We start from the raw sequence: 24,382 nt of genomic DNA on the forward strand, positions 1-24,382 counted from the left end.
ACATGAAAGTATCTGTTCTTCCCAAATTGATATATAAATTCAGTGCAGTTTCAATAAAAATCCCAAAAGGCTGCTGCTGAGTTTTGATTGCTGTTGTTGAGTGGTTGTTTGATTGGTTGATTGGCTGGTTTTGTGGAGCTTGACAGACTGGTTCTGTAATTTATATGAGAAGTCTAAAGGGCCAGGAAGCACCAAGATGGTCACGAATGAGAACAAGGTAGGCAGGCTTGCCTGAAATAACTATTGAGATTTCTTATAAAGACAGAATAATTAAGGAAGTATAGATTTGGCACAGAAATACACAAAGATACCAGAGAGCCACAAAATAGGCACACATATTTTCAGAAACTTTATATATGACATTTATGACAATGCGTGTTAGTGCTGCTGGGACAATGAGTTATCTATATATGTAAAAAATGAAATTTTATTCTTACCTCAAATTATACCTGAAAAATGAAATTATATCTTTAGCTCATACCATATACAACATCAGTATCAAATGGATTAATGACTTCAGTGTGAAAGACAAAGTCACAAAATTTTTAAGAGAGTATCTTTATGAGCTTGGGATAGGGAAGATATTGTGAAAAAGTCACAAAATTGAAAACCATAAAGAAAATTGGTACATTTGATACAATAAAAAAATTTAAATTTTACAATTGAAAACATACCATAAAGCTATTAAGAAGTAATTCATAGATTGGGAGAATATATTTGTATAACATAGAAGAGATAAGGGATTATTATACAGAATATATAAAGAAGACTTATAAGTCATTAAGAAAAAGATACCTAATTTAAAAGTGGGCAAAATACATAAATAGCTATTTCACAGATGTGGAAACAGGAATGACCAAATACCATACGCAAAGATGTTCAGAAGTTCTGGGGAAGATGGCAGAGTAGGAGGACCCTAAACTCACCTCATCATGGATTCAACTAGATAACAGCCACATAACTGTAAATAACCCAGAAAATGACCTGAAGACTGGCAGAACAGACTCTCCATAGCTAAATGTAGAGAAGAGGCCACACTGAAGAGGCTAGAAAGGGTGAAAAGTGGTTAGGAGCTAAATGGACCGACAAGATTTTCTATGGGAGGGAGGGATGCCTCAGACGTGCAGAGGTCAAAGAAATATACTCTCACACTAGGGAGCCTGCATAGGGAAGGGGAATTCCCATAATATTTGTCTTTGAAAAACAAAGGTGCTGAATTTCATGAATTCTTAGTCAGTGGGACTTAAAACCTGGAAATTTGAAAAATCGGCAGTCTCATGGGAAAGCCAGTAGAGTGAGAGGAAACTGAGTCCCCACTTTTAAAGAGACAGCATAACAAATAGCCCCCTAGAGAGATAGCATAGAAGCAGCAGTTTGAAAAACACCTGGGGTATACTGCAGGGAGATTTGTTTACTAATCTCAGAGTGTGTGCTGGAAGGAGAAGCATCCTTGTGAGATTTCTCCAGGAACAAAGAAGCTGTTGGGCACCATTTCCCTATCCAACCCACAAGCATAAACACATGGCCACCTGTGGGAATAAGCACAGTGCCCATACTTGCTACCTAACTTGCTAACAGTGGACATGTGCCAGGCCTGGGCACCAGGTCCCCTCTCTCAGTTGACCCACACAAAACTTGCTAACACTGAGCATCTCATCCCTGCAGCACTTCTGTGGATCCATTCCTTCCAACCCAGGTTGCCTCAGTCCCAGTCAGTTGCAGGTCCCCTCCAACCAGCATGGATGTTGCTGGCACCTCGTGTCCTGCCCCATGTTTTTCTGCAGTTTTGCGCTACTGCATTTCTGGCAGATGCCTGGTGTAACTCAGTTAAAGCCCAAGGCATCCCTGGACTGGTGCACTATCAACACAGGAACCAAATCCTGCCCATGAAAGGCAGGGGTAGCCATTGTAGATGACTGGACTAAAGGCAAAGGGGGCTCAGCTGCAACAGCAGGGCACATGAAGCACACAAAGGAGACACCCCTGAAGCACCAGGTTCTGGTGAACAGGGGACATTGTGTCCAGGGCAGTATAGGACCTCGTCTTCATAAGGCCATTATTTCAAGAGCAGAAGATGTAGCTGACTTCCTAACATAGAGAAACAGTCACAGAGAGTTAGACAAAATGAGGAGACTGAGGAATATATCCCAGATGATAGAACAGGATCAAATCACAGCAAGAGACCAAACAGAATGGAGATAAGTAAATCACTGATAGAGAATTTAAATAATGGTTAAAAAGATACTCACTGGACTTGAGGAAAGAGTGGAAGACCTCAGCGAAACCCTTAATTAACAAAGAGATAGAAAGCATAAAAAAGAACCAGAGAGGAACTCAATAACTGAAATTAAGAATACACTATGTGGGGCACCTGGGCCACTCGGTTGAGTGTTTGACTCGTGATTTCAGCTCAGGTCATGATCTCATGGGTCGTGGGATTGAGCCGCATGTTGGGTTCCATGCTTAGTGAGGAGTATGTTTGGGTTTTTCTCCCTCTGCCCCTTCTGCCCTCTCTCTGGAATAAATAAATAAATCTTTTTTTAAAGAAAACTATATGGAATAAACAGACTAGAGGACATGGAAGAATGCATCAGCAACCTGGAGGACAAAGTAATGGAAAGCAATCAAGCTGAATAAGAGAGAGAAAAAGATAATAAAAAATGAAAATAGACTTAGGGAACTCATTAACACCATCAGTGTAATAACATTTGTATTATAGGGATCACAGAAGGAGGAGAGAGAGAAAAGGGGGTAGAAAATTTATATGAAGAAATAATAGCTGAAAAGTTCCCAAATTGGGGGAGGAACCAGAAATCCAGATCCAGGAAGCACAGAGAACCCACAACAAAATCAACCCAAAGAGGTCCACACAAAGACACATAGTAATTAAAATGGCAGAAAGTAGTGATAGAGAATTTTAAAAGCAGCAAGAGAAAACAGTTACATACAAGGGAAACCACATAAGGCTATCAGCTGACTTTTCAGTAGAAACTTCGCAGGCCAGAAGGCAGTGGCATGAAATATTCAAAGTCCTGAAAGAAAAAAACCTGCAGCCAAGAATACTCTATCCATCAAGGCAGTCATTGAAAACAAAAGAAAGAGTTTTTCCCAAACAAAAGTTAAAGGAATTCATGACCACTAAACCAGTACTACAAAAACCAGTCCTACAAAAACCAGTCCTACAAGAAATGTTAAAGGGGACTGAGTGGAAAAGAAAGACCATAAGCAAGAGTAAGAAAAGTATGAAGCACAAAAACAATAAAATTAAGTATATCTATAAAAATCAGCCAAAGAATTCACACAATAAAGAGATGTAAAATATGACACCATGTACCTAAAATGTGGCAGGTGTGTGTGTGGGGGAAGGAGTAAAGAATGGGCTCAAACTTAAGTGACCATCAACTTAATATAGACTGCTATGTGCATAAGATGTTGTATATAGGGCGCCTGGGTGGCTCAGTTGGTTAAGCAACTGCCTTCGGCTCAGGTCATGATCCTAGAGTCCCGGGATCAAGTCCCACATCGGGCTCCCTGCTCGGCAGGAAGTCTGCTTCTCCCTCTGACCCTCCTCCCTCTCGTGCTCTCTGTCTCTCATTCTCTCTCTCGTAAATAAATAAAATCTTAAAAAAAAAAAAAAAGATGTTGTATATAAACCTAATGGTAATCACAAAGCAAAAACTGGTAATAGATTTGCAAAGAATAAAAAGAAAGGAATCCAAGTATATCACTAAAGAAAGTCAACAAATTGTGAGAGAGCAAGAGAAGAGAACTACAAAAACAACCATGAAACAAGTAACAAAAGCAATATATACATATCTATCAAAATTACTTTCACAGACCTGTACCTCTGGAACAAGTAATACATTATATGTTAAAAAAAAGAAGATAGTAGGAAGGGAAAAATGAAGGGGGGGAAATCGGAGGGAGAGACAAACCATGAGAGACTATGGACTCTGAGAAACAAACTGAGGGTTCTAGAGGGGAGGGGGGTGGGGGATGGGTTAGGCTGGTGATGAATATTAAAGAGGGCACATATTGAATGGAGCACTGGGTGTTATATGCAAACAATGAATCATGGAACATACATCAGAAACTAATGATTAACATAACATAATAAAATTAAATTAAAAAAATTACTTTCAATATAAATGGACTAAATGCTCCAGTCAAAAGATACAGGGTGACAGAGTGGATAAAAAAGCAAGACCCCTCTGTGTGCTACCTACAAGAGGCGCATTTCAGACCTAAAGACACATGCAAATTGAAAGTGAAGGGATGGAAAAGCACTATCATGCAAATTGAAACAAAAAAAAAAGCTGAGGTAATAATACTTAGACAAAATAGACTTTTAAAACTAAGGCTGTAACAAGAGACAAAGAAGGACACTATATCATTCTAAAGGGAACAATTCAAGAAGAAATCATAGAAATTGTGGCAATTGTAAATAGGTATGCACCCAACATGGCAGCACCCAGATACATAAAACAGCTAATAACAAACATAAAGGAGATAATTGATAGTAATATAATACTAGGGACTTCAACACCCTACTTACATCAATGGACAGATCATCTAAACAGAAAATAACAAGGAAACGGTGGCTGTGAAGGACACACTGGACCAGAGGGAGCTAAGATACATTCAGAACATTCCATCCTAAAACAGTAGAATATACTTTTTTTTTCCAAGTGCACATGATTACATTCTCCAGAATAGATCACATATTAGGCCACAAAACAAGTCTCAATAAATTCAAAAAGGTCAAAGTCATACAATGTCATTTCCAACCACAACGCTATGAAACTAGAAATCAACCATAAGAAAAAAATCTGCAAAGACTACAAATACATGGAAGTTCAACAACATGCTACTGAACAATGAATGGGTCAGCCATGAAATCAAAGAGGAGATAAAAAATATATGGAGACAAATATAAATGAAAAGACAGTGGTCCAAAACCTTTAGGATGCAGCAAAAGCAAGTCTAAGAAGAAAGATTATAGCAATACAGGCCTACCACCTCAAGAAGCAAGGAAAACCTTAAATAACCCTCCTTATAGGAGCTAGGAAAAGAAGAACAAACAAAACCCAAAACCATTAAAAGGAAGGAAATAATAAATAATAGAGCAGAAATAAATGAAATATAAACTAAAAAAGATCCCAATAGAACAAATCAATGAAAGCAGGAGCTGGTTCTTGTAAAAGATCAACAAGATTGATATATCTTTAACCTGACTCCCCACAAAAAAGAGAGGAAGCAGATAAAATCAGAAAGGAAAGAGGAGAAATAACTGAAACCATAGAAATATAAGGGTCATAAGAGAATATTTTGAAAAATTACATGCCAACAAATTAGACAACCTTGAAGAAATGGATAAATTCCTAGAAATATGTAACTTACCAAAACTGAAATAAGAAGAAATAGAAAATTTGAACACACTGATTACCAGCAATGAAATTAAGTCAGTAATCAAAAGTTTAGGACGAGAGGCTTTTAGAGATGAATTCTGCCAAACATTTAAAGAAGAGTCAATAGCTATTCTTCTCCAAACTATTCCAAAAAATAGAAGAGAAAGAAAGGAAAGCTTCCAGATTCATTCTGTGAGGCCAGCACTACCCTGATACCAAAACCAGTTAAAGACTCCACTAAAAAAGAGAACTGCAGGCCAATATCTCTGATGAATGTAGATGGAAAAATCCTCAACAAAATACTATCAAACCAAATCCAACAATACATTTAAAAAAAAAATCGTTCACCATCACCAAGCAGGATTTATTCCTGGGATGCAAGAGTGGTTCAATAGTCATAAATTAATGCGATATGTCACATCAACAAGAGAAAAGATAAAAACCACATGATCATTTCAATAGATGGAGAAGCTTTTGACAAAGTACAACATCCATTCATGATTAAAAACTCTCAACGAAGTAGGTTTAGAGGGACCATATTTCAACATAATAAAGGCCGTATATGAAAAACCCACAGCAAACATCATCCTCAATGAGGAAAACGTGAGAGTTTTTTTCCTAAGCTCAGGAAAATGATAAAGATATCCATTCTCACCACTTTCATTCAGCATAATACTAGAAATCCTAACCACAGCAGTCAGGCAACAAAAAGAAATAAAAGGCATCCAGATTGGCAAGGAAGAAATAAAATTTCCACTATTTGCAGATGACATGATACTGTATACAGAAAACCCTAAAGATTCCACCAAAAACCTACTAGAACTGGTAAATGAATTCAGTAAGGTCCTGGTATACAAAACCAGTATGTAGAAATCTTTTGCATTTCTATACACTGGTACTGAAACAGTAGAAAGAGAAATTAAGAAAAGAGTCCCATATACAATTGCACCAAAGTATAAAATACCTAGGAATAAACCTAACCAAAGATGTCAAAAACCTGTACTCTGAAAACTATAAAACATTGGTGAAGGAAATGGAAGACAACACTAACAAATGGAAGATATTCCATGCTCATGGATTGGAAGAACAAATACTGTGAAAGTGTCCATTCAGCTGAAGTAATGTATGGATTTAATACCAATCCCTAGGAAACTATCCATAGTATTTTTCAGAGTTAGAATAAATAATCCAAAAATTTGGAGCACAAAAGACTCTGAATAGGCAAAGTGATCTTGAAAAAGAACTAAACTAGGGATAACACAATCCCAGATTTCAAGATATAGTACAAAGCTGTAGTAATCAAAACAGTATGGTACTGGCATAAAAATAGACACATAGATCAGCGGAACAGAATAAAAAACCCAGAAATAAACCCACAATTACATGATCAATTAATCTACAAAGGAGGCAAGAATATGCCATGGGGGAAAAGTCTATTTAACAAATGGTGTTGGGAAAACTGGAGAGCTTTGTGCAAAATAGTGAAAGTGGACCACTTCTTACACCATACACAAAAGTAAATTAAAAATTGACTTAAGACCTAAATGTGAGACCTGAAACCTTAAAAATCCTGAGAAGAGAGCACAGACAGTAATTTCTCTGATATCAGCTGTAACAACATTTTTCTAGATATGTCTCCTGAGGCAAGGTAAGAAAAAGCAAAAATAAACTATTGGGACCACATTAAAATAAAAAGCTTCTGCACAGCATAGGAAGCAATCAGCAAAACAAGAAGAGAACCTAGTGAATGGGAGAAGATATTTGCAAATGACATATATGATAAAGGGTTTGTATCCAAAGTATATAAAGAACTTCTACAACTCAAAATGAAAAAAACCAAATAATCTAATTTTATAAAGGGCAGGAGACATGAACAGACATTTCTGCATGGAAGACATACAGATCGCCAAAAGACACATAAAAGATGGACAGCACCACTCATCATCAGGGAAACACAAATGAAACCACAATGAGATACCACCTCACACCTGTCAGAATGGCTACAATCAAAAACATAAGACATGACAGGTGTTCGTGAGTATGTAGAGAGAAAGGAACCCTTGCGCGCCATTGGTGGGAAAGCAAACTGGTGCAGCTACTGTGGAAGGCAGTGTGGTTTCTCAAAAAATAGAACTGCCAGATGATTCAGTAATTTAGTTTTTCAACTATTTACTCAAAGAATATAAAAACACTAGTTCAAAAAGATATATGCAGTCCTATGTTTAATGCAGGATTAAATAGCCAAATTATGGAAGCAGCCCAAGTGTCTATAGATAGATGAATGGATAAAGAAGGTGTGATACACACACACACACACACACACAGGAATATTATTCAGCCATAAAAAGAATGAACTCTTGCCATTTGCCGCAATGTAGTTGGAGCTAGAGAGTATTATGCTGAGTGAAATAAGTCAGTCAGAGAAAGACAAATGCCATATGATTTCTCTTGTATGTGGAATTTAAGAAACAGACAAATGAACAAAGAAAAAAAGAGACAAACCAAAAAACAGACTTGTAAACTATAGAGAACAAGCTGCTGCTTGCCAGAGGGGAGGTGAGTTGGGGGATGGGTAAAATAGGTGAAGGGGATTAAGAGTGCACTTATCATGAAGAACACTGAGTAATGTATAGAATTGTTGAACATGATATTGTACACCTGAAACTAATATAACACTGCATGTTAACTATACTGGAATTAAAATCTAAAAAAAGGGAAAAGAATAGAGAAAAGATGTTCAACTTTTTAAAACTATGATGAGATGTTATTTATATCTATCAGATTGTTATTATTTAGAAAGTCAGTTAGTACTAAGTGTTAATGATTTCCTAGAGGTGTAACAGGTATTGCTGTGTACTACTAGTGAAAATACAAGTTAATACAATTTCTTGGAAAGTAATTTGTGAATTTGAAGGTATACCTATTGTATGGCCTAACATTTCAGTTTCCAGGCCCATGCCTTGGAGAAACTCTTGCATAGGTGTATCAGAGTATAACTAGCAGCATTGTTCATGATAGTAAGAAAAACGAAACAACTGCAATGTTCATCACTTTGGGAATGGGTTGAAACAATTGTTTTATATTTATACTGTAGTGAAAATTGAAGGGATTGAAAAAAACTGCATTAACATTCATTGTTTACTATGGGTCTCAAAGATGTATTAAAAATAAAGAATCATTTAGTTAGTAAATCGAATATGAATTTCAAATGCATGCAAACTAAACGAAGTATCCCTATATGTAACATACTATAATAAAAGCAAAGGGATTTTAAATACAACATTTAGAATATAAGTCATTTTTTTTATGTTAATCACCATACATTACATCATTAGTTTTTGATGTAGTGTTCCATGATTCATTGTTTGCATATAACACCCAGTGCTCCATTCAATGTGTCCTCTTTAATACCCATCAACAGCCTAACCCATCCCCCTACCCCCCTCCCTTCTAGAACCCTCAGGTTGTTTCTCAGAGTCCATAGTCTCTCATGGTTCGTCTCCCCCTCCGATTTCCCCTTCATTTTTCCCTTCCTGCTATCTTATTCTTTTTGTTTTTTTTAAACATATAATGTATTATTTGTTTCAGAGGTACAGGTCTGTGATTCAACAGTCTTACACAATTCACAGCACTTACCATAGCACATACCCTCCCCAGTGTCTATCACCCAGCCACCCCATCCCTTCCACCCCCCACCACTCCAGCAACCCTCAGTTTGTTTCCTGAAATTAAGAATTCCTCATATCAGTGAGGTCATATGATACATGTCTTTCTCTGATTGACTTATTTCGCTCAGCATAATACCCTCCAGTTCCATCCATGTCGTTGCAAATGGCAAGATTTCATTCCTTTTGATGGCTGCATAATATTCCATTGTATATATATACCACATCTTTATCCATTCATCTGTCAATGGATATCTTGGCTCTTTCCACAGTTTGGCTGTTGTGGAACATTGCTGCTATAAACATCAGTGTGCACGTACCCCTTCGGATCCCTACATTTGTATCTTTTGGGTAAATACCCAGTAGTGCAATTGCTGAGTCATAAGGTAGCTCTATTTTGAACTTTTTGAGGAACCTCCATACTGTTTTCCAGAGTGGCTGCACCAGCTTGCATTCCCACCAACAGTGTAGGAGGGTTCCCCTTTCTCCGCATCCCCGCCAACATCTGTCGTTTCCTGACTTGTTAATTTTAGCCATTCTGACTGGTGTGAGGTGGCATCTCATTTAGGTTTTGATTTGGATTTCCCTGATGCTGAGCGATATTGAGCACTTTTTCATGTGTCTATTGGCCATTTGGATGTCTTCTTTGGAAAAATGTCTGTCCATGTCTTCTGCCCATTTCTTGATTGGATCATTTGTTCTTTGGGTGTTGAGTTTAATAAGTTCTTTATAGATTTTGGATACTAGCCCATTCTCTGATATGTCATTTGCAAATATCTTCTCCCATTTTGTCTTTTGGTTTTGTTGACGGTTTCCTTTGCTTTGCAAAAGCTTTTTATCTTGATGAAGTCCCAATAGTTCATTTTTGCCCTTGCTTCCCTTGCCTTTGGCGATGTTTCTAGGAAGAAGTTGCTGCAGTTGAGGTCGAAGAGGTTGCTGCCTGTGTTCTCCTTTAGGATTTGGATGGACTCCTGTCTCACATTGAGGTCTTTCAACCAGTTTGAGTCTATTTTTGTGTGTGGTGTAAGGAAATGGTCCAGTTTCATTCTTCTGCATATGGCTGTCCAATTTTCCCAGTACCATTTGTTGAAGAGACTTTTTCCACTGGACAGTCTTTCCTGCTTTGTCGAAGATTAGTTGACCATAGATTTGAGGGTCCATTTCTGGGCTTTCTGTTCTGTTCCATTGATCTATGTGTCTGTTTTTGTGCCAGTACCATACTGTCTTGATGATGACAGCTTTGTAATAGAGCTGGAAGTCCGGAATTGTGATGCTGCCAGCTTTGCTTTTCTTTTTCAACATTCCTCTGGCTATTCGGGGTCTTTTCTGGTTCCATACAAATTTTAGGATTATTTATTCCATTTCTTTGAAAAAAGTGGATGGCATTTTGATGGGGATCGCACTGAATGTGTAGATTGCTCTAGGTAGCATTGACATCTTCACAATATTTGTTCTTCCAATCCATGAGCATGGAACGTTTCTCTATTTCTTTGTGTCTTCCACAATTCCTTTCATGAGGATTTTATAGTTTTCTGAGTATAGATTCTTTGCCTCTTTGGTTAGATTTATTCCTAGGTATCTTATGGTTTGGGGTGCAATTGTAAATGGGATCGACTCCTTAATTTCTCTTTCTTCTGTCTTGTTGTTGGTGTATAGGAATGCCACTGATTTCTGTGCATTGATTTTATATCCTGCCACTTTACTGATTCCTGTATGAGTTCTAGCAGTTTTGGGGTGGAGTCTTTTGGGTTTTCCACATAAAGTATCATATCATCTGCAAAGAGTGAGAGTTTGACTTCTGCTTTGCCGATTTGGATGTCTTTTATTTCTTTTTGTTGTCTGATTGCTGTGGCTAGGACTTCTAATGCTATGTTGAATAGCAGTGGTGATAGTGGACATCCCTGCCGTGTTCCTGACCTTAGGGGGAAAGCTCTCAGTTTTTCCCCATTGAGAATGATATTCACTGTGGGTTTTTCACAGATGGCTTTTATGATATTGAGGTATGTACCATCTATCCCTATGCTCTGAATAGTTTTGATCAAGAAAGGATCCTGTACTTTGTCAAATGCTTTTTCTGCATCTATTGAGAGGATCATGTGGTTCTTGTTCTTTCTTTTATTAATGTATTGTATCACATTGATTGATTTGCAGATGTTGAACCACCCTTGCAGCCTAGGAATAAATTCTACTTGGTCGTGGTGAATAATCCTTTTAATGTACTGTTGGATCCTATTGGCTAGTATTTTGGTGAGAATTTTTGCATCCATGTTCATCAGGGATATGGGTCTGTAATTCTCCTTTTTAATGGGGTTTTTGTCTGGTTTGAGGACAAGGTAATGGTGGCCTCATAATACGAGTTTGGAAGTTTTCCTTCCATTTCTATTTTTTGGAACAGTTTCAGAAGAGTAAGTATTAATTCTTCTTTAAATGTTTGGTAGAATTCCCCTGGGAAGCCATCTGGCCCTGGGTTTTGTTTGTTGGGAGATTTTTGATGACTGCTTCAATTTCCTTAGTGGTTATAGGTCTGTTCAGGTTTTCTGTTTCTTCCTGGTTCAGTTTTGGAGTTCATACATCTCTAGGAATGCATCCATTTCTTCCAGATTATCTAATTTGCTGGCATTTAGTTGCTCATAATATGTTCTTATAATTGTTTGTATTTCTTTGGTGTTGGTTGTGATCTCTCCTCTTTCATTCATGATTTTATTTATTTGGGTCATTTATCTTTTCTTTTTGATAAGTCTGGCCAGGGGTTTATCAATCTTGTTAATTCTTTCAAAGATTAGCTCCTAGTTTCGTTGATCCTGTTCTACTGTTCTTTTGGTTTCTGTTTCATTGATTTCTGCTCTGATCTTTATTATTTCTCTTCTCCTGCTGGGTTTAGGCTTTATTTGCTGTTCTTTCTCCAGCTCCTTTAGGTGTAGGGTTAAATTGTGTATTTGAGACCTTTCTTGTTTCTTGAGAAAGGCTTGTATTGCTATATACTTTCCTCTTAGGACTGCCTTTGCTGCATCCCAAAGATTTTGAACAGTTGTGTTTTCATTTTCATTGGTTTCCATGTATTTTTTTAATTCTTCTTTAATTTCCTGGTTGACCCATTCATTCTTCAGTAGGATGCTCTTTAGCCTCCATGTATTTGAGTTCTTTCTGACTTTCCTCTTGTGATTGAGTTCTAGTTTCAAAGCATTGTGGTCTGAAAATATACAGGGAATGATCCCAATCTTTTGGTACCGGTTGAGACCTGATTTGTGACCTAGGATGTGATCTATTCTGGAGAATGTTCCATGGGCACTAGAGAAGAATGTGTATTCTGTTGCTTTGGGGTGGAATGTTCTGAATATATCTGTGAAGTCCATCTGGTCCAGTGTGTCATCTGAAGCCTTTATTTCCTTGTTGATCTTTTGCTTAGATGATCTGTCCATTTCAGTGAGGGGGGTGTTAAAGTCCCCCACTATTATTGTATTGTTGTCGATGTGTTTCTTTGCTTTTGTTATTAATTGCCTTATATAATTGGCTGCTCCCATATTAGGGGTATAGATATTTACAGTTGTTAGATCTTGTTGGATAGACCCTTTAAGTAGGATATAGTGTCCTTCCTTATCTCTTATTATAGTCTTTGGTTTAAAATCTAATTTGTCTGATACAAGGATTGCCACCCCAGCTTTCTTTTTATGTCCATTAGCATGGTAAATGATTTTCCACCCCCTCACTTTCAATCTGGAGTTTTCTTTGGGTCTAAAATGAGTCTCTTGCAGACAGCATATCGATGGGTCTTGTTTTTTATCCAGTCTGTTACCCTGTGTCTTTTGATTGGGGCATTTAGCCCATTTACATTCAGGGTAACTCTTGAAAGATATGAATTTAGTGCCATTGTATTGCCTGCAAGGTGACTGTTACTGTATATTGTCTGTGTTCCTTTCTGGTCTATGTTACTTTTAGGCTCTCCCTTTGCTTATAGGACTCCTTTCAATATTTCTTGTAGGGCTGGTTTGGTGTTTGCAAATTCCTTTTGTTTTTGTTTGTCCCGGAAGCTTTTTCTCTCTCCTTCTATTTTCAATGACAGCCTAGGTGGATATAGTATTCTTTATTCTTGGCTGCATATTTTTCTCATTTAGTGCTCTGAATATATCCTGCCAGTCCTTTCTGGCCTGCCAGGTCTCTGTGGATAGGTCTGCTGCCAATCTAATGTTTCCACTGTTGCAGGTGACAGACCTCTTGTCCGAGCTGCTTTCAGGGTTTTCTCTTTGTCTCTGAGACTTGTGAGTTTTACTATTAGATATCGGGGTGTTGACCTATTTTTATTGATTTTGAGAGAGGTTCTCTGTGCGTCCTGGATTTTGATGCCTGTTTCCTTCCCCAAATTAGGGAAATTCTCTGCTTTAATTTGCTCCAATATATCTTCTGACCCTCTCTCTCTTTTTTCTTCTTCTGGGATCCCAATTATTCTAATGTTGTTTCGCTTTATGGTATCACTTATCTCTCGAATTCTGCCCCATGATCCAGGAGTTGTTTATCTCTCTTTTTCTCTGCTTCTTTATTTTCCATCATTTGGTCTTCTGTATGACTAATTCTCTCTTGTGCCTCATTTATCCTAGCAGTTAGAGCCTCCATTTTTTATTACACCTCATTAATAGCCTTTTTGGTTTCGACTTGGTTATATTTTAGCTCTTTTATTTCTTCAGAAAGAGTTTCTCTAATATCTTCCATGCTTTTTTCAAGCCCAGCTAGTATCTTTATAATCGTCATTCTGAACTCTAGTTCTGACATCTTACTAATGTCCGTATTGATTAGGTCCCTAGCAGTTGGTACTGCCTCTTGTTCTTTTTTTTTGAGGTGAGTTTTTCTGTCTTGTCATTTTGTCCAGAGGAGAATAGATGAATGAGAGAACAAAATGCTAACAGGGTAACAACGACCCCAGAAAAATATACACTAAACAAATCAGAAGAGACCTGAAACCTGGGGAAAAGAAAGGGAAAGAAAGAAAAAAGAAAAAGAACAAGATAAAAACAAACAAAAAACAGAATATGATCGGATATGATCAGGCTGGTGCATAGATCAGTGCCACACACTAGATTTTGGGTGTATTTTGGTCTGTTAGAAGAAAGTGCCTCCAAAATTTTAAAGAAAGAAAAACTTATATATGTACAAAAATAAGGGTAAATACGATGAAGGGATGGAATATGACTGTAATGATGAAAATTATAAAAGATTATATAAAACAAATTGATAAGAAGTTGGTTGAAAAGAGAAAGAAGAGGATTTAAAAAAAAAAGGGAGAGAATGTGATCAGGCAGGAGACTAGAACAAAGCCATACACTAGAGATTTAGGGTATATTTTGGTCTGTTAGAAAAAACTGTGTCCCAAAATTTTAAAGAGAGAACAACTTATTTATATATACCAAAAATAAGAGTAACTACTATGAAGGGATAGAATATGACTCTAAAAATGAAAAATAAAAAATATATTTTTAAAAGGATTGATAAGATGTTGGTTGAAAAAGGGAAAAAGAAAAATTAAAAAAAAAGATAGTTAAAAAAAAAACTAACTTTGAAAGACTAAAGAATCATGGTAAAAAAGCCATGAATTCTATGTGCATTATTCTCCTAGCGCTGGAGTTCTGCCGTTCTCAGTGATTGGTAAACTTGGTCTTGGCTGGCTGTTCTTGTTGATCTTCTGGGGGAGGGGCCTGTTGCTGTGGTTCCCAAAAGTCTTTGCCGGAGGCAGAATTGCCCCGCCCTTGCTGGGTCCGGGCTAAGTAATCTGCTCAGGTTTGCTCTTGGGAGCTTTTGTTCCCTGCAAGCTTTCCCTACAGCTTTGGAGGACGAGAGTGAAAATGGCGGCCTCCCAATCTCTGCCCTGGAGGAGCCGAGAACTCGGGGCCCCACTCCTCAGTGCGCCCCCAGAGAAAAAGCAGTCAGTCACTCCTGTCTCCCCGGTCTCCGGCCGCACTCCATGCTCACCCGGCCTGTGACCGAGCGTTTCTATCTCTGGCACCCGACCCCATGTGGAGTCTCCAAACCCAGCAGATCCCTGCGGTGCACTCCCACACAGCTCCTCCTGGGGGAGGAAGGGGAGACTCTTGTTTGGTCCCTGCTGGAAGAGCAGGGGCCCGACTGTGCGCCGATCACGGTTTATGGCAACCCCGAGCTGAGAGCCCACTCCTTGGCTCCGTCTCTGCAGCCGGCTTCCCTGCTCCCATACCTGGGAGCTCTGCCGCACTCGGGCACCCCCGGTCTTTCTGTGACCCCGAGGGTCCTGAGACCACACTGTCTTGCGAGGGTTCCACCCCCCGCTTACTCACTGGAGCAACGTCCCTCAGTGGAGCCGACTTCTAGAAGTTCCGATTTTGTGCTCTGCTGCTCTATCACTTGCCAGAAGCAGCCGACGGAGGCACCCTCCCCCACCATCTATCCTCCCGATTATCGCCTCGGATTCACTTCTCCGCACGTCCTACCTTCCAGAAAGTGGTCGCTTTTCTGTTCAGAGAGTTGTTGCTATTCTTTTTTTCCATCTCCTGTTGAGTTTGTAGGTGTTCAGAATGGTCTGATCCCTATCTAGTTGAATTCCTGGGACCGGACAAAATTTAGGTCTCCTACTCCTCTGCCATCTTTCTCCTTCCCCCATAAGTCATTCTTATTTTAGCGTGGAGGCAGTGGAATAGGATTGGGAACTTCACAAATGCGTATAATCTTTTGTTGCTTAAGATGGGTTCCCAGATTGTTACATCATTATTTTCAGATTCATATATATTATATATAGTCTTTTGAAAGTTTGAAATATTTAATAATAGTAAAATTAGTGTTAGATTACCAAACCTTAATTGGCCACTCTACTGTTTCATAGCATTGATGTTGGTAGCCTTTCCCTATTTCCAACATAAATATCTGAATTGATTTCTTCAGAGTATCCCATGCATTTCTTTTGTTTTATGGTCTTGTGCTTCATAAAGTACATGCTAAAACTTAGTTTCTGAAACATCATTTTTACCAATTTGCTACTCTTGGTAGGAAAGAATTTTGAATTGTTAGAAAAATCTTGCAGGAAGAATTCTTTGTTGGTTTTCAGCTGTTACTTGGTGTTGGTGTTATAGATTTGTAAATGAAAATATTCTTCTCTATGCATATATATGAAAAGCTTGGCTTTTCTCCCCTTTTTCAATAGGCAAGTGAAAGACCAGAATAAGAAGGTGGCAAATCTGAAGCACAAGGAGCAGGTGGAAAAGAAGAAGAGTGCACAGATGCTTGAGGAGGCTCGACGAAGGGAGGATAATCTCAACGACAGCTCCCAACAACTACAGGTTAGAACACCTGGACGATCTGAAAGGAGAGATTTGATCCATAATTGCATGTTGTTTTCCTCTTCATCTTTATCCTCCTCTTTTTTCTCTTTCTAACCCTGCTTGCTGCCTTCCTCTGAGACCGACTGTTTAGCAATAAAGGAATGGCTTTAAATAGAAAAGGCAAGTTTTATTCCACAGCTTTGTGAGGACACCTCAGCATAGGAGAAAGTTCACCTTGCTTCAAGTTGATCGCATTTAAATTGGTAAGTTCAATGTCAGTTTAATGAGTGGGTTCTCTTAAGCTTTAGGATGGTCAGTGTTACTGTTTACCGTTTTCCTTCATTAAAGTGCATTGCTAAATCTGGTCCGTGTCTGTTTAACTTCCTTCTTTGTTTTTCATTCTTCTTTTCCCTTTTCCCCTGTCTTTTCCATTTTGCCCTCTCCCTCTTTCTTTCCATCCTTTTTAAGCATTCAATTTAGAGAACGTATTTCATAGTCATACAGGATTTATAAACTATACTTTTTCACTTCAGTGGAGTGATAATTGATGTGTAAACCTAATTATTCACAAATTAGGGTGCAATTAGAGTCCATAATAATAGTAGTGATGATATGAGAAGTGCCCATATGGGCCCAGTACTTGGCCCTAGGCCTTGGTCATTCATGGTTTCTAACCTTTACAGTGATCCTGTGGGACAGATGGTTTTGTACATATTTTATAGATAAGGAAACTGACTCAGAGAAATTGAATTATTTGCCTAAATGCACACAGTTTTCAAAGTGGCTCAGCCATGATTTTAACAGAGACTTTCTGGATCTCTAGCCTGTCAGAATGAAGGTTTAAATTTTAGAGAAGAATATCATTAACTTTGCTAGAAACCTTTGAAACTTCTGCTAAGACTGCTAAGCCATTGCCGCTTCATTTTTCTCTCGTTACAACTTCGAATTGGGTATGAGAGAGTGTGTCACAGTTGCATTATCATGAAATCTTTACTGGAGAGATTTGGAGGAGTTATAACTGTGGAAGCCATTTTTAGGCTTTATAACAAATCCATTTCAGACATGTTTTTAATTTCTTTTTTCATTCATCTTTTATATAAATTTTATTGATTATAAAATGCATAGTCCTTATAGGAATAGTATACATTTTCTTAAATGCAGCACCTTTTGATAAAGCAGCATACCAGTTTTCCCTCCCTCTTGCCAACAACAGTCAGTACTGTCAATTTTCTCTTCCTCCCTTTTTTTTTAAATGCTAATCTGATGGATGGAAAATATTTAGGTTTTGTTTTAATTTATATTCCTCTGATTACCAGTGAGGCTAAGTATTTATTCATGTCTTAAATTTTCATTTGTTAATGTAAATCAAATGTTATGTCTCCCTCCATGTTGGCCTTTTCCTCAGGCATTTTTTGGTTCATTTATTCCTGTTTTGGGAACACATAAATATTTATCTACAAATATTTTTAAGTTTTTCTGGGCTTTCATTTTTTACTTATATATTTTTTTAAAGATTTTATTTATTTGAGAGAGACAGAGTGCACACAGCCGGGGGAAGGGGCAGAGAGAGAGGGAGAAGCTGACTCCCTGCTCAGCATGGAGCCCGATGTGAGACTTGATCCCAGGACCCTGGTATCATGAACCGAGCTGAAGGCAGATGCTTAACCAACTGAGACACCCAGGTGCCTCTTACCTTTACTTTTTAATTTAAATTATTTTAGGGTATTTTGTATCGTGAGAGTCTTATTTTTCTTCATTACTAACAATTTCATAGGTTGTTGATAGGAAATTATTTAATTGCTCACAAGTTTCAATTGGCATCTTTATATCTGAAATTATATAACAGGCTGGGGCGCCTGGGTGGCTCAGTCGTTAAGCGTCTGCCTTCGGCTCAGGTCATGATCCCAGAGTCCTGGGATCGAGCCCCGCATCGGGCTCCCTGCTCCGCAGGAAGCCTGCTTCTCCCTCTCCCATTCCCCCTGCTTGTGTTCCCTCTCTCACTGGGTCTCTCTCTGTCTCTGTCACATAAATAAATAAAAATCTAAAAAAAAAAAAAATAATAAAGTGTTTCTAGTATGATCCATGCAGACATCTAAACTATTTTACAATTCCAGTTGAAATTCATCAATATAGGACATGAATGATAAAAACAATGCGGCACATATTGGCAGTGAGCCTTTCTTATTATCAATGTTTTTAATTATAGTGCCTCTTTCTTGATACTCAGCATTTAATTTTGCCAAATTTTGTTTTCCTTACTCAAGAACTTAGCTCTGTATTAAATTTAGTTCTGAGTTGTTTCATTAATATTTTTTGTAAGCCATATTTTACTTTAATTGGCTAAATAAGATTTCAGGATAATCTGTAGTTGTCCTCAGTAAACATTTATTGAGTGCCTATTATGGAACTGTCACTGTGCTGTGATATGCTGGATATGTCAAGGTGTGTTATCGTGCAGTTCCTAAGTAATTGCTGTATAAAAAACTGAAACTAGGCAAATCCCAACAACAAGGGCTTCCTTCCTAAATAAACATTATATGAAAGCATAATCTTAGCTGAATTGACTGATGGTGATGTTGCGATTAGAAAAGCTCTCTGCTGAAAGCCTGCCCATCTTCTAAGGTTCAGATAAATGCTCCCTCCCTTTTGTGCTGCCTGCCTAAATCCTCACAGTTGGAATAAATCAGGCCCTCTGTTGTAATTCCATTAGACTTTGTTTCTGCTTTGATTTCAGAGCTTATTTTTGCTTACTTTGTATTATATACTAGTAATTTGTGTGTTGTTTCCCCAACATATTTGAGTTTGGCAACCAGGTTTTGGTACATTTGTACATAGTCAGTTCTCTCTAAAAGTGTTTATTGATTTCAGTGGCATCAATAGATGTCTAGAACCCTCCTTGTTCACAAACATCTTAGCCTGGCCTTTGGAATCTCCCATCAACTAAACCTTTATTTCTGACCTCATTTTTACGTGAGATACTTACTAGCATAGCTACTGTATCCTAGAGAAGCTGATAGTGTTTATGTTTCTTAAATATAGTTTATTGATTTTCTAATCTGGCTCTTTTTCTACACAGAATCCTTTTTCTTTAGATTTCCAGTTTTACCACTTTAAGATTCTGGCTTAAATGAACCTTTGTTAATGATCCTCTACACCCTGTTTTGTTATTGTCTTATTCCTTATTCCTCAGCCTCTGTGTTTAATTATACTTTATTGTTTTCTACTTTTTAATATTTTATAATTGTTCGTGTGTGATTTAATCACTTTCTCTTCTCAACTAGTTTATATCTGCCTTGGGTTAAGGGCTTTTTAAACATTTCTTTTCAGAAATATTGAAATATTGTTCATTAAGTACAGCTATAATCATTGTTATAAATAATAAAATAAAATTTAAAGGTTTAGTTACAAATTAAAAAAAATCTTTGTATGATGCTACAACATTTAGCATCCTAATATTCTCTAAAATTTCATAGGTTACCCTTTAAGGACTTCGCATATTTTAACAAAGGAAATGTCGGGTTTTTGGTTAGTTGAGAATATTTACCTTAAATATTTTTATTCTTTAAGTAGTAATACTCACTTTGTCTTTTGACCAAACTACAAGTTTTAGTCATATTCTAATACGACAAAGTAGACTGAAAGGGGAGGAATCTCATATCAATAGTGGTTTAGTGCTTTGTTTTTATTTATAACAAAAATAAGTATTTGAATTTAACCTTGAGAGAGGGTACTGTCACAGAGATTAATGGCTGCTGAAAGAACACTGTGGCTCTTGTGAGTTAGCTCTCCTGAGACCAATGAATATTAAGAATAAAGTTCAAAGAAAGTGAAAACAATAGAAATAGAGATAGGGAAACTTTACATATATGTAGGCATATTCTCTTTTTAGATGCATTATCAGTGAAGCCTTTGTGTTTTTCTTTAAAATTTGATTGGATTTTCTCTATCAAAAAGGAAAATTCTTCCATTTTGGTAAGATTTTTTTTCCTTTCTGAAACAAAGACTACTTATCTTTGGTTTTCACATTGGCCATGGGGATAATTATTTAAGAAAACCTTTAAAAAACTTAAGATTGTCTGATATCTTTCTAGAAATAGTATGTGATGTGTCACCTGATTAGATACCACTGATACATTAATGATCTTATAAAAATCAGTTTTGGTTTCTTAACAGATATTCTCAACCTATTTAAAGATATAATCCTATATCATTTCTTCCTCTTTAATTAATTTTTTTTCTTGGCAAGACAGGTTTTTTTCTCTCTAGAATATGGGCATAGGTGGGTTTTTATGGTGTTCTCGGCAAATAGTAAATAGAGTTAGGGATTACACTGGAAAAGTATACATAAAATTAGCATCCATTTTAACAGCCTTTTGCATAGTTCCTGGAATTAACTTGAAAATCTGGTTTTCCTGCAGGTGAAGCACCTACTCAAATTGTTGGCATGTGTGTGATTTTTTAAAGCTTTTTGCCCAAACTGTGCTGCTTTTTACCATTTAGAAAAAAGCAAAACAAGTCATAAAATCATTTTAAGGAACTCTACGGTGTTGAAATGGACTCTAGTTACTTTTCTCTCTGGCCAAAATTCAATTCTATTTGATAGCCAGTGGAATGTACTGAAGGAATGTTTCTTGGTAATATTCATGTGTAGGTGGCCTACTAAGCTGCTTCCTACTGTTAGGTTATACCTATTCTATGGAAACTTTTAGCCACATCCTTTTAGCTTATTATAAGAATGCTCTCCATAAAATAATGAGTGGTTAAAGTTACATCTGGCACTAAAGTTCTTACAAGTACTGTGTCCTCATCTCAGTGAAATGAATGGTTTAATACTTTCCTTTGTGTTGTTGTGGAAATTCCTACTTTATATTTGGAAAGTGAAGTCTCCGAGAAGATTCTTTTTTTTTTTTATTCTTATGTTAATCCCCATACATTACATCATTAGTTTTCGATGTAGTGTTCCATGATTCATTGTTTGTGCATAACACCCAGTGCTCCATGCAGAACGTGCCCTCCTCAATACCCATCACCAGGCTAACCCATCCTCCCCCCCCCCTCCCCACCTAGAACCCTCAGTTTGTTTTTCAGAGTCCGTCGTCTGAGAAGATTCTTTTTAAGAGAGCAGAAGCAGGCACTATGTATCCCCTTTGCCAAGACCTCAAAGGCAAAAGTCATCCTCTTATGGACCACATAGGTTGTTTATTATTTTAAGTAAAAGATTATCTTTGGGATTTTTGGTAAAGACTTTGAAAATTTATGCTTGTTCTTTTTATAAGCATTATTGATCAAAGAAGATGTACGTACAGTAAGATTAGGCAAAGCCTGTGTCCTTGCTCAAGTTTCTGATACCCAGCTCCCAGAATTTTTAGGATAAGAACCTGGCTCATCTACATGGGGTATTTGTACTATATGCTCTTGTAAAAGTTATTTATGTAAAAGCATCATTTTATATGTATATATTTCCCCTTCTTTAATGAAATCCTTCTCCTCTTGTTTGACTTTGATTTTTAACAGTTAAGGTTGTAACAGAGTTCTCTAAACAGGGGAGATATTTAAGGGACTTTGGACAGGAGGGGGAAAGATTGTCTGTCATAAATTTTAACCCAAGTGTTATATATGTTATATATATAAAAGTGTCATAAATTTTAACCCAAAGCATTTCCTTAAAATAAAAAGTAGTTGGTGTATAACCAAATTCTGTCTCTGTGTTAGGCTAGCTTTCTTTTCTTAAAATTGACTTCATCAATGCATCTGGCTTCAGTTTTTTTCCCCCAGTAAGCATATGAATAGTTGGTAATTGAATTCTGATATGTTGAATGATTTTAATGCAATCTTCTGCTCTGTGTGTTTGCTTGGAGGATGGAGAAAAGGGAGGAAGAGTAAGCAGTTGCGGGGGGGGGGGAGGTAATAAGGAATTACTGTCTCTTTACGTTAAGGATAATGGATAGCAGCTAATATTAATATCTTTCACAATGTGTTAAAGCCTTTTTGGTAAGTGGTGTTTACTCCAAAGGAAGCAGCTCTTAATATATTAACCCAAAGAAATGACCTCCATAATCAAGGCAGAGTCCAAATTGAGAAAGGGATGGGGAACAGGGGAGGCTGGGTTACCTTGGATAATCTACGTGAGATCTGCAGTGACTTTCCCTCTGCTGCTGACAAAGGGAAAAGCTTCATAAGATCTGTCATTATCAAGTGATTTCTTTTTATGTTACTGTAGTATTGAACCTTTTTTCCTTTTAATTTTGAGGGCAATGTGTGAAGAGAGCAAAAAATTATTTTTTAATGTTTGTTTTGCCCTCACTGTTCTTCTTGAATGTTTGATTTGAAGGAAAGGCATTGGAGACTAGAGCCTTAAAGCTGCAGTGACAGAGCTGATGTCAAGAAGCAAAGTTCAGATGAGTGTATTAGGAGAGTTAGTAGTTGTATGGGATTTGCTAGAATCCAGTCTTCTTGTTAATGTGCCTAAAGTTACAGCTGTCACAGCTTTTGCCCTAATCTCATTCGACTATAGGAGTCTTCTTATTTAAGGATATGAAGAATATTTTGGTAGCTTCCCACTTCCTCTCTCCCCCTACCATCCCCCCAAAACTAGTCGCACAAACCCCCTGCTTTGAGCCCTATACTCTGTAAATGAAGTGGTTTTATTTAACCTTATTTGATAAGTGTAGTTGGCATAGTAAGTAGGTTTCAGCACCTAATCTAGTGGTAGGAAAACTGGTCTGTGTTAGTTTTGATGAGTGCAAACATAATTAATAGCAGTTGAAGTAAAATTCTAAAGATACTGCTTTCATTTTTAGTGATACGAACTATTTCAAATGGTAAAGCATGTTCCTTTCCTGTCTCCAGGTAGCTTTTAAGTGAGTTGTCTGTGGCACACAGTACATGTCTAAATTTTGGGTTGTCTAAATTGATTAAATAGAATGAAATTCCAGGTTAGAACAGGTGAATGAAATTGTAGTTTCTTTCTCTATGTAGTTTTTCTCCCCCATGCTGCCAATTTGATATTTTTCTAAATAATGAGGGCTAGAAAATTGGGTAACTCCAAACAGTACAAATAATTCCCCTCTTTGTAATTTTAGATTAGACTGTTGTTTTTTGCTAAATTTTGTGATTTTTTGCCTCTTAAGAGTAAAACCAATTATAATGAGAATTCATAAGGGAACAGGATTTAAGGAGGGTCTTTAGTCAGTGGGGGCCAACAAGACCAGGAATACTTCATTCTCATAATTTCCAAAAAAAATGGGTTTATTCCCCAAAGAAAGGAACTTTGCTAAAATGTGAGGACTGAACTTATTAATAACTTCTATTATATATAGCTCTTTAAACAACCACCCAGTAATTTTTTCCAGTTGACCTTTGATTGATTGGCATATCATCGAGTATTCTTACTACTGAACTACTAGCAAATTAAGTCAGAATCCTCTTCATTTTTACCATAATCGTAAGAAAATATTTCATTAGAACTCAGTCCGGTTACAGGTTTTATGCTGAATAATTTTTGACAAAATGCATATTTTGCTGATCTCATATCCAATGGATATCCTAATTTTGTGTAGTATCTTTAATCTCTGCCTTTTACATATTAGGTAATCTAGTGTCATTTGGTTCCATTTTAATATAACCTCATAAAAAAAGCTCTGTCTTTCTAGTAAACACCCTGTTATCCTAACAGGTATTTTTCTCTCAGAAGCAGTTTTGATAATCACTGTTTTCATGTCTCATTGCTTTGTTGATAATTCAGTTTTCTTAGGCTGGAAGTATACTCTAGCATACTACGATAGTCATCTTCCAAGATGGCCCCAGATCATCCTTACCTCCTGGTGTTTGAGCCCTTGTGTAGTCCTCTCCCACATTGTATCAGGATTAGTCTGTGTGAACAATAGAAAATGTCAGAAGTGGTGGTATGTGACTTCTGAAGCTAGATCATAAAAGATACTGATGTGTCTGCCTTCTTCTCTTGGATCACTTGCTATGAGGAAAGCCAGGCGCCATATCATAATGACACTCAAGTAGCCCTGTGGAGAGGACA

The 24,382-nt window shown here is 37.3% G+C and overlaps 1 protein-coding gene across 9 annotated transcripts in view; it reads left to right on the forward strand.

Annotated features, from left to right (window-relative positions):
* The window catches only part of ERC1 (ELKS/RAB6-interacting/CAST family member 1), a 554,437-nt gene that overhangs the window by 212,331 nt on the left and 317,724 nt on the right, over positions 1-24,382 (forward strand). For all 9 annotated transcript variants that reach the window (XM_035028513.1, XM_035028517.1, XM_035028519.1 and 6 more), the window contains one exon: positions 16,233-16,368. In XM_035028513.1, the coding sequence (XP_034884404.1) occupies positions 16,233-16,368 (136 nt within the window). The remainder of the gene's footprint in view (positions 1-16,232; positions 16,369-24,382) is intronic.

This window comes from Mirounga leonina, unplaced genomic scaffold (assembly GCF_011800145.1).
Source record: "Mirounga leonina isolate KUSES-001 unplaced genomic scaffold, KU_Mleo_1.0 Mir_201, whole genome shotgun sequence".
Taxonomy (NCBI): domain Eukaryota; kingdom Metazoa; phylum Chordata; class Mammalia; order Carnivora; family Phocidae; genus Mirounga; species Mirounga leonina.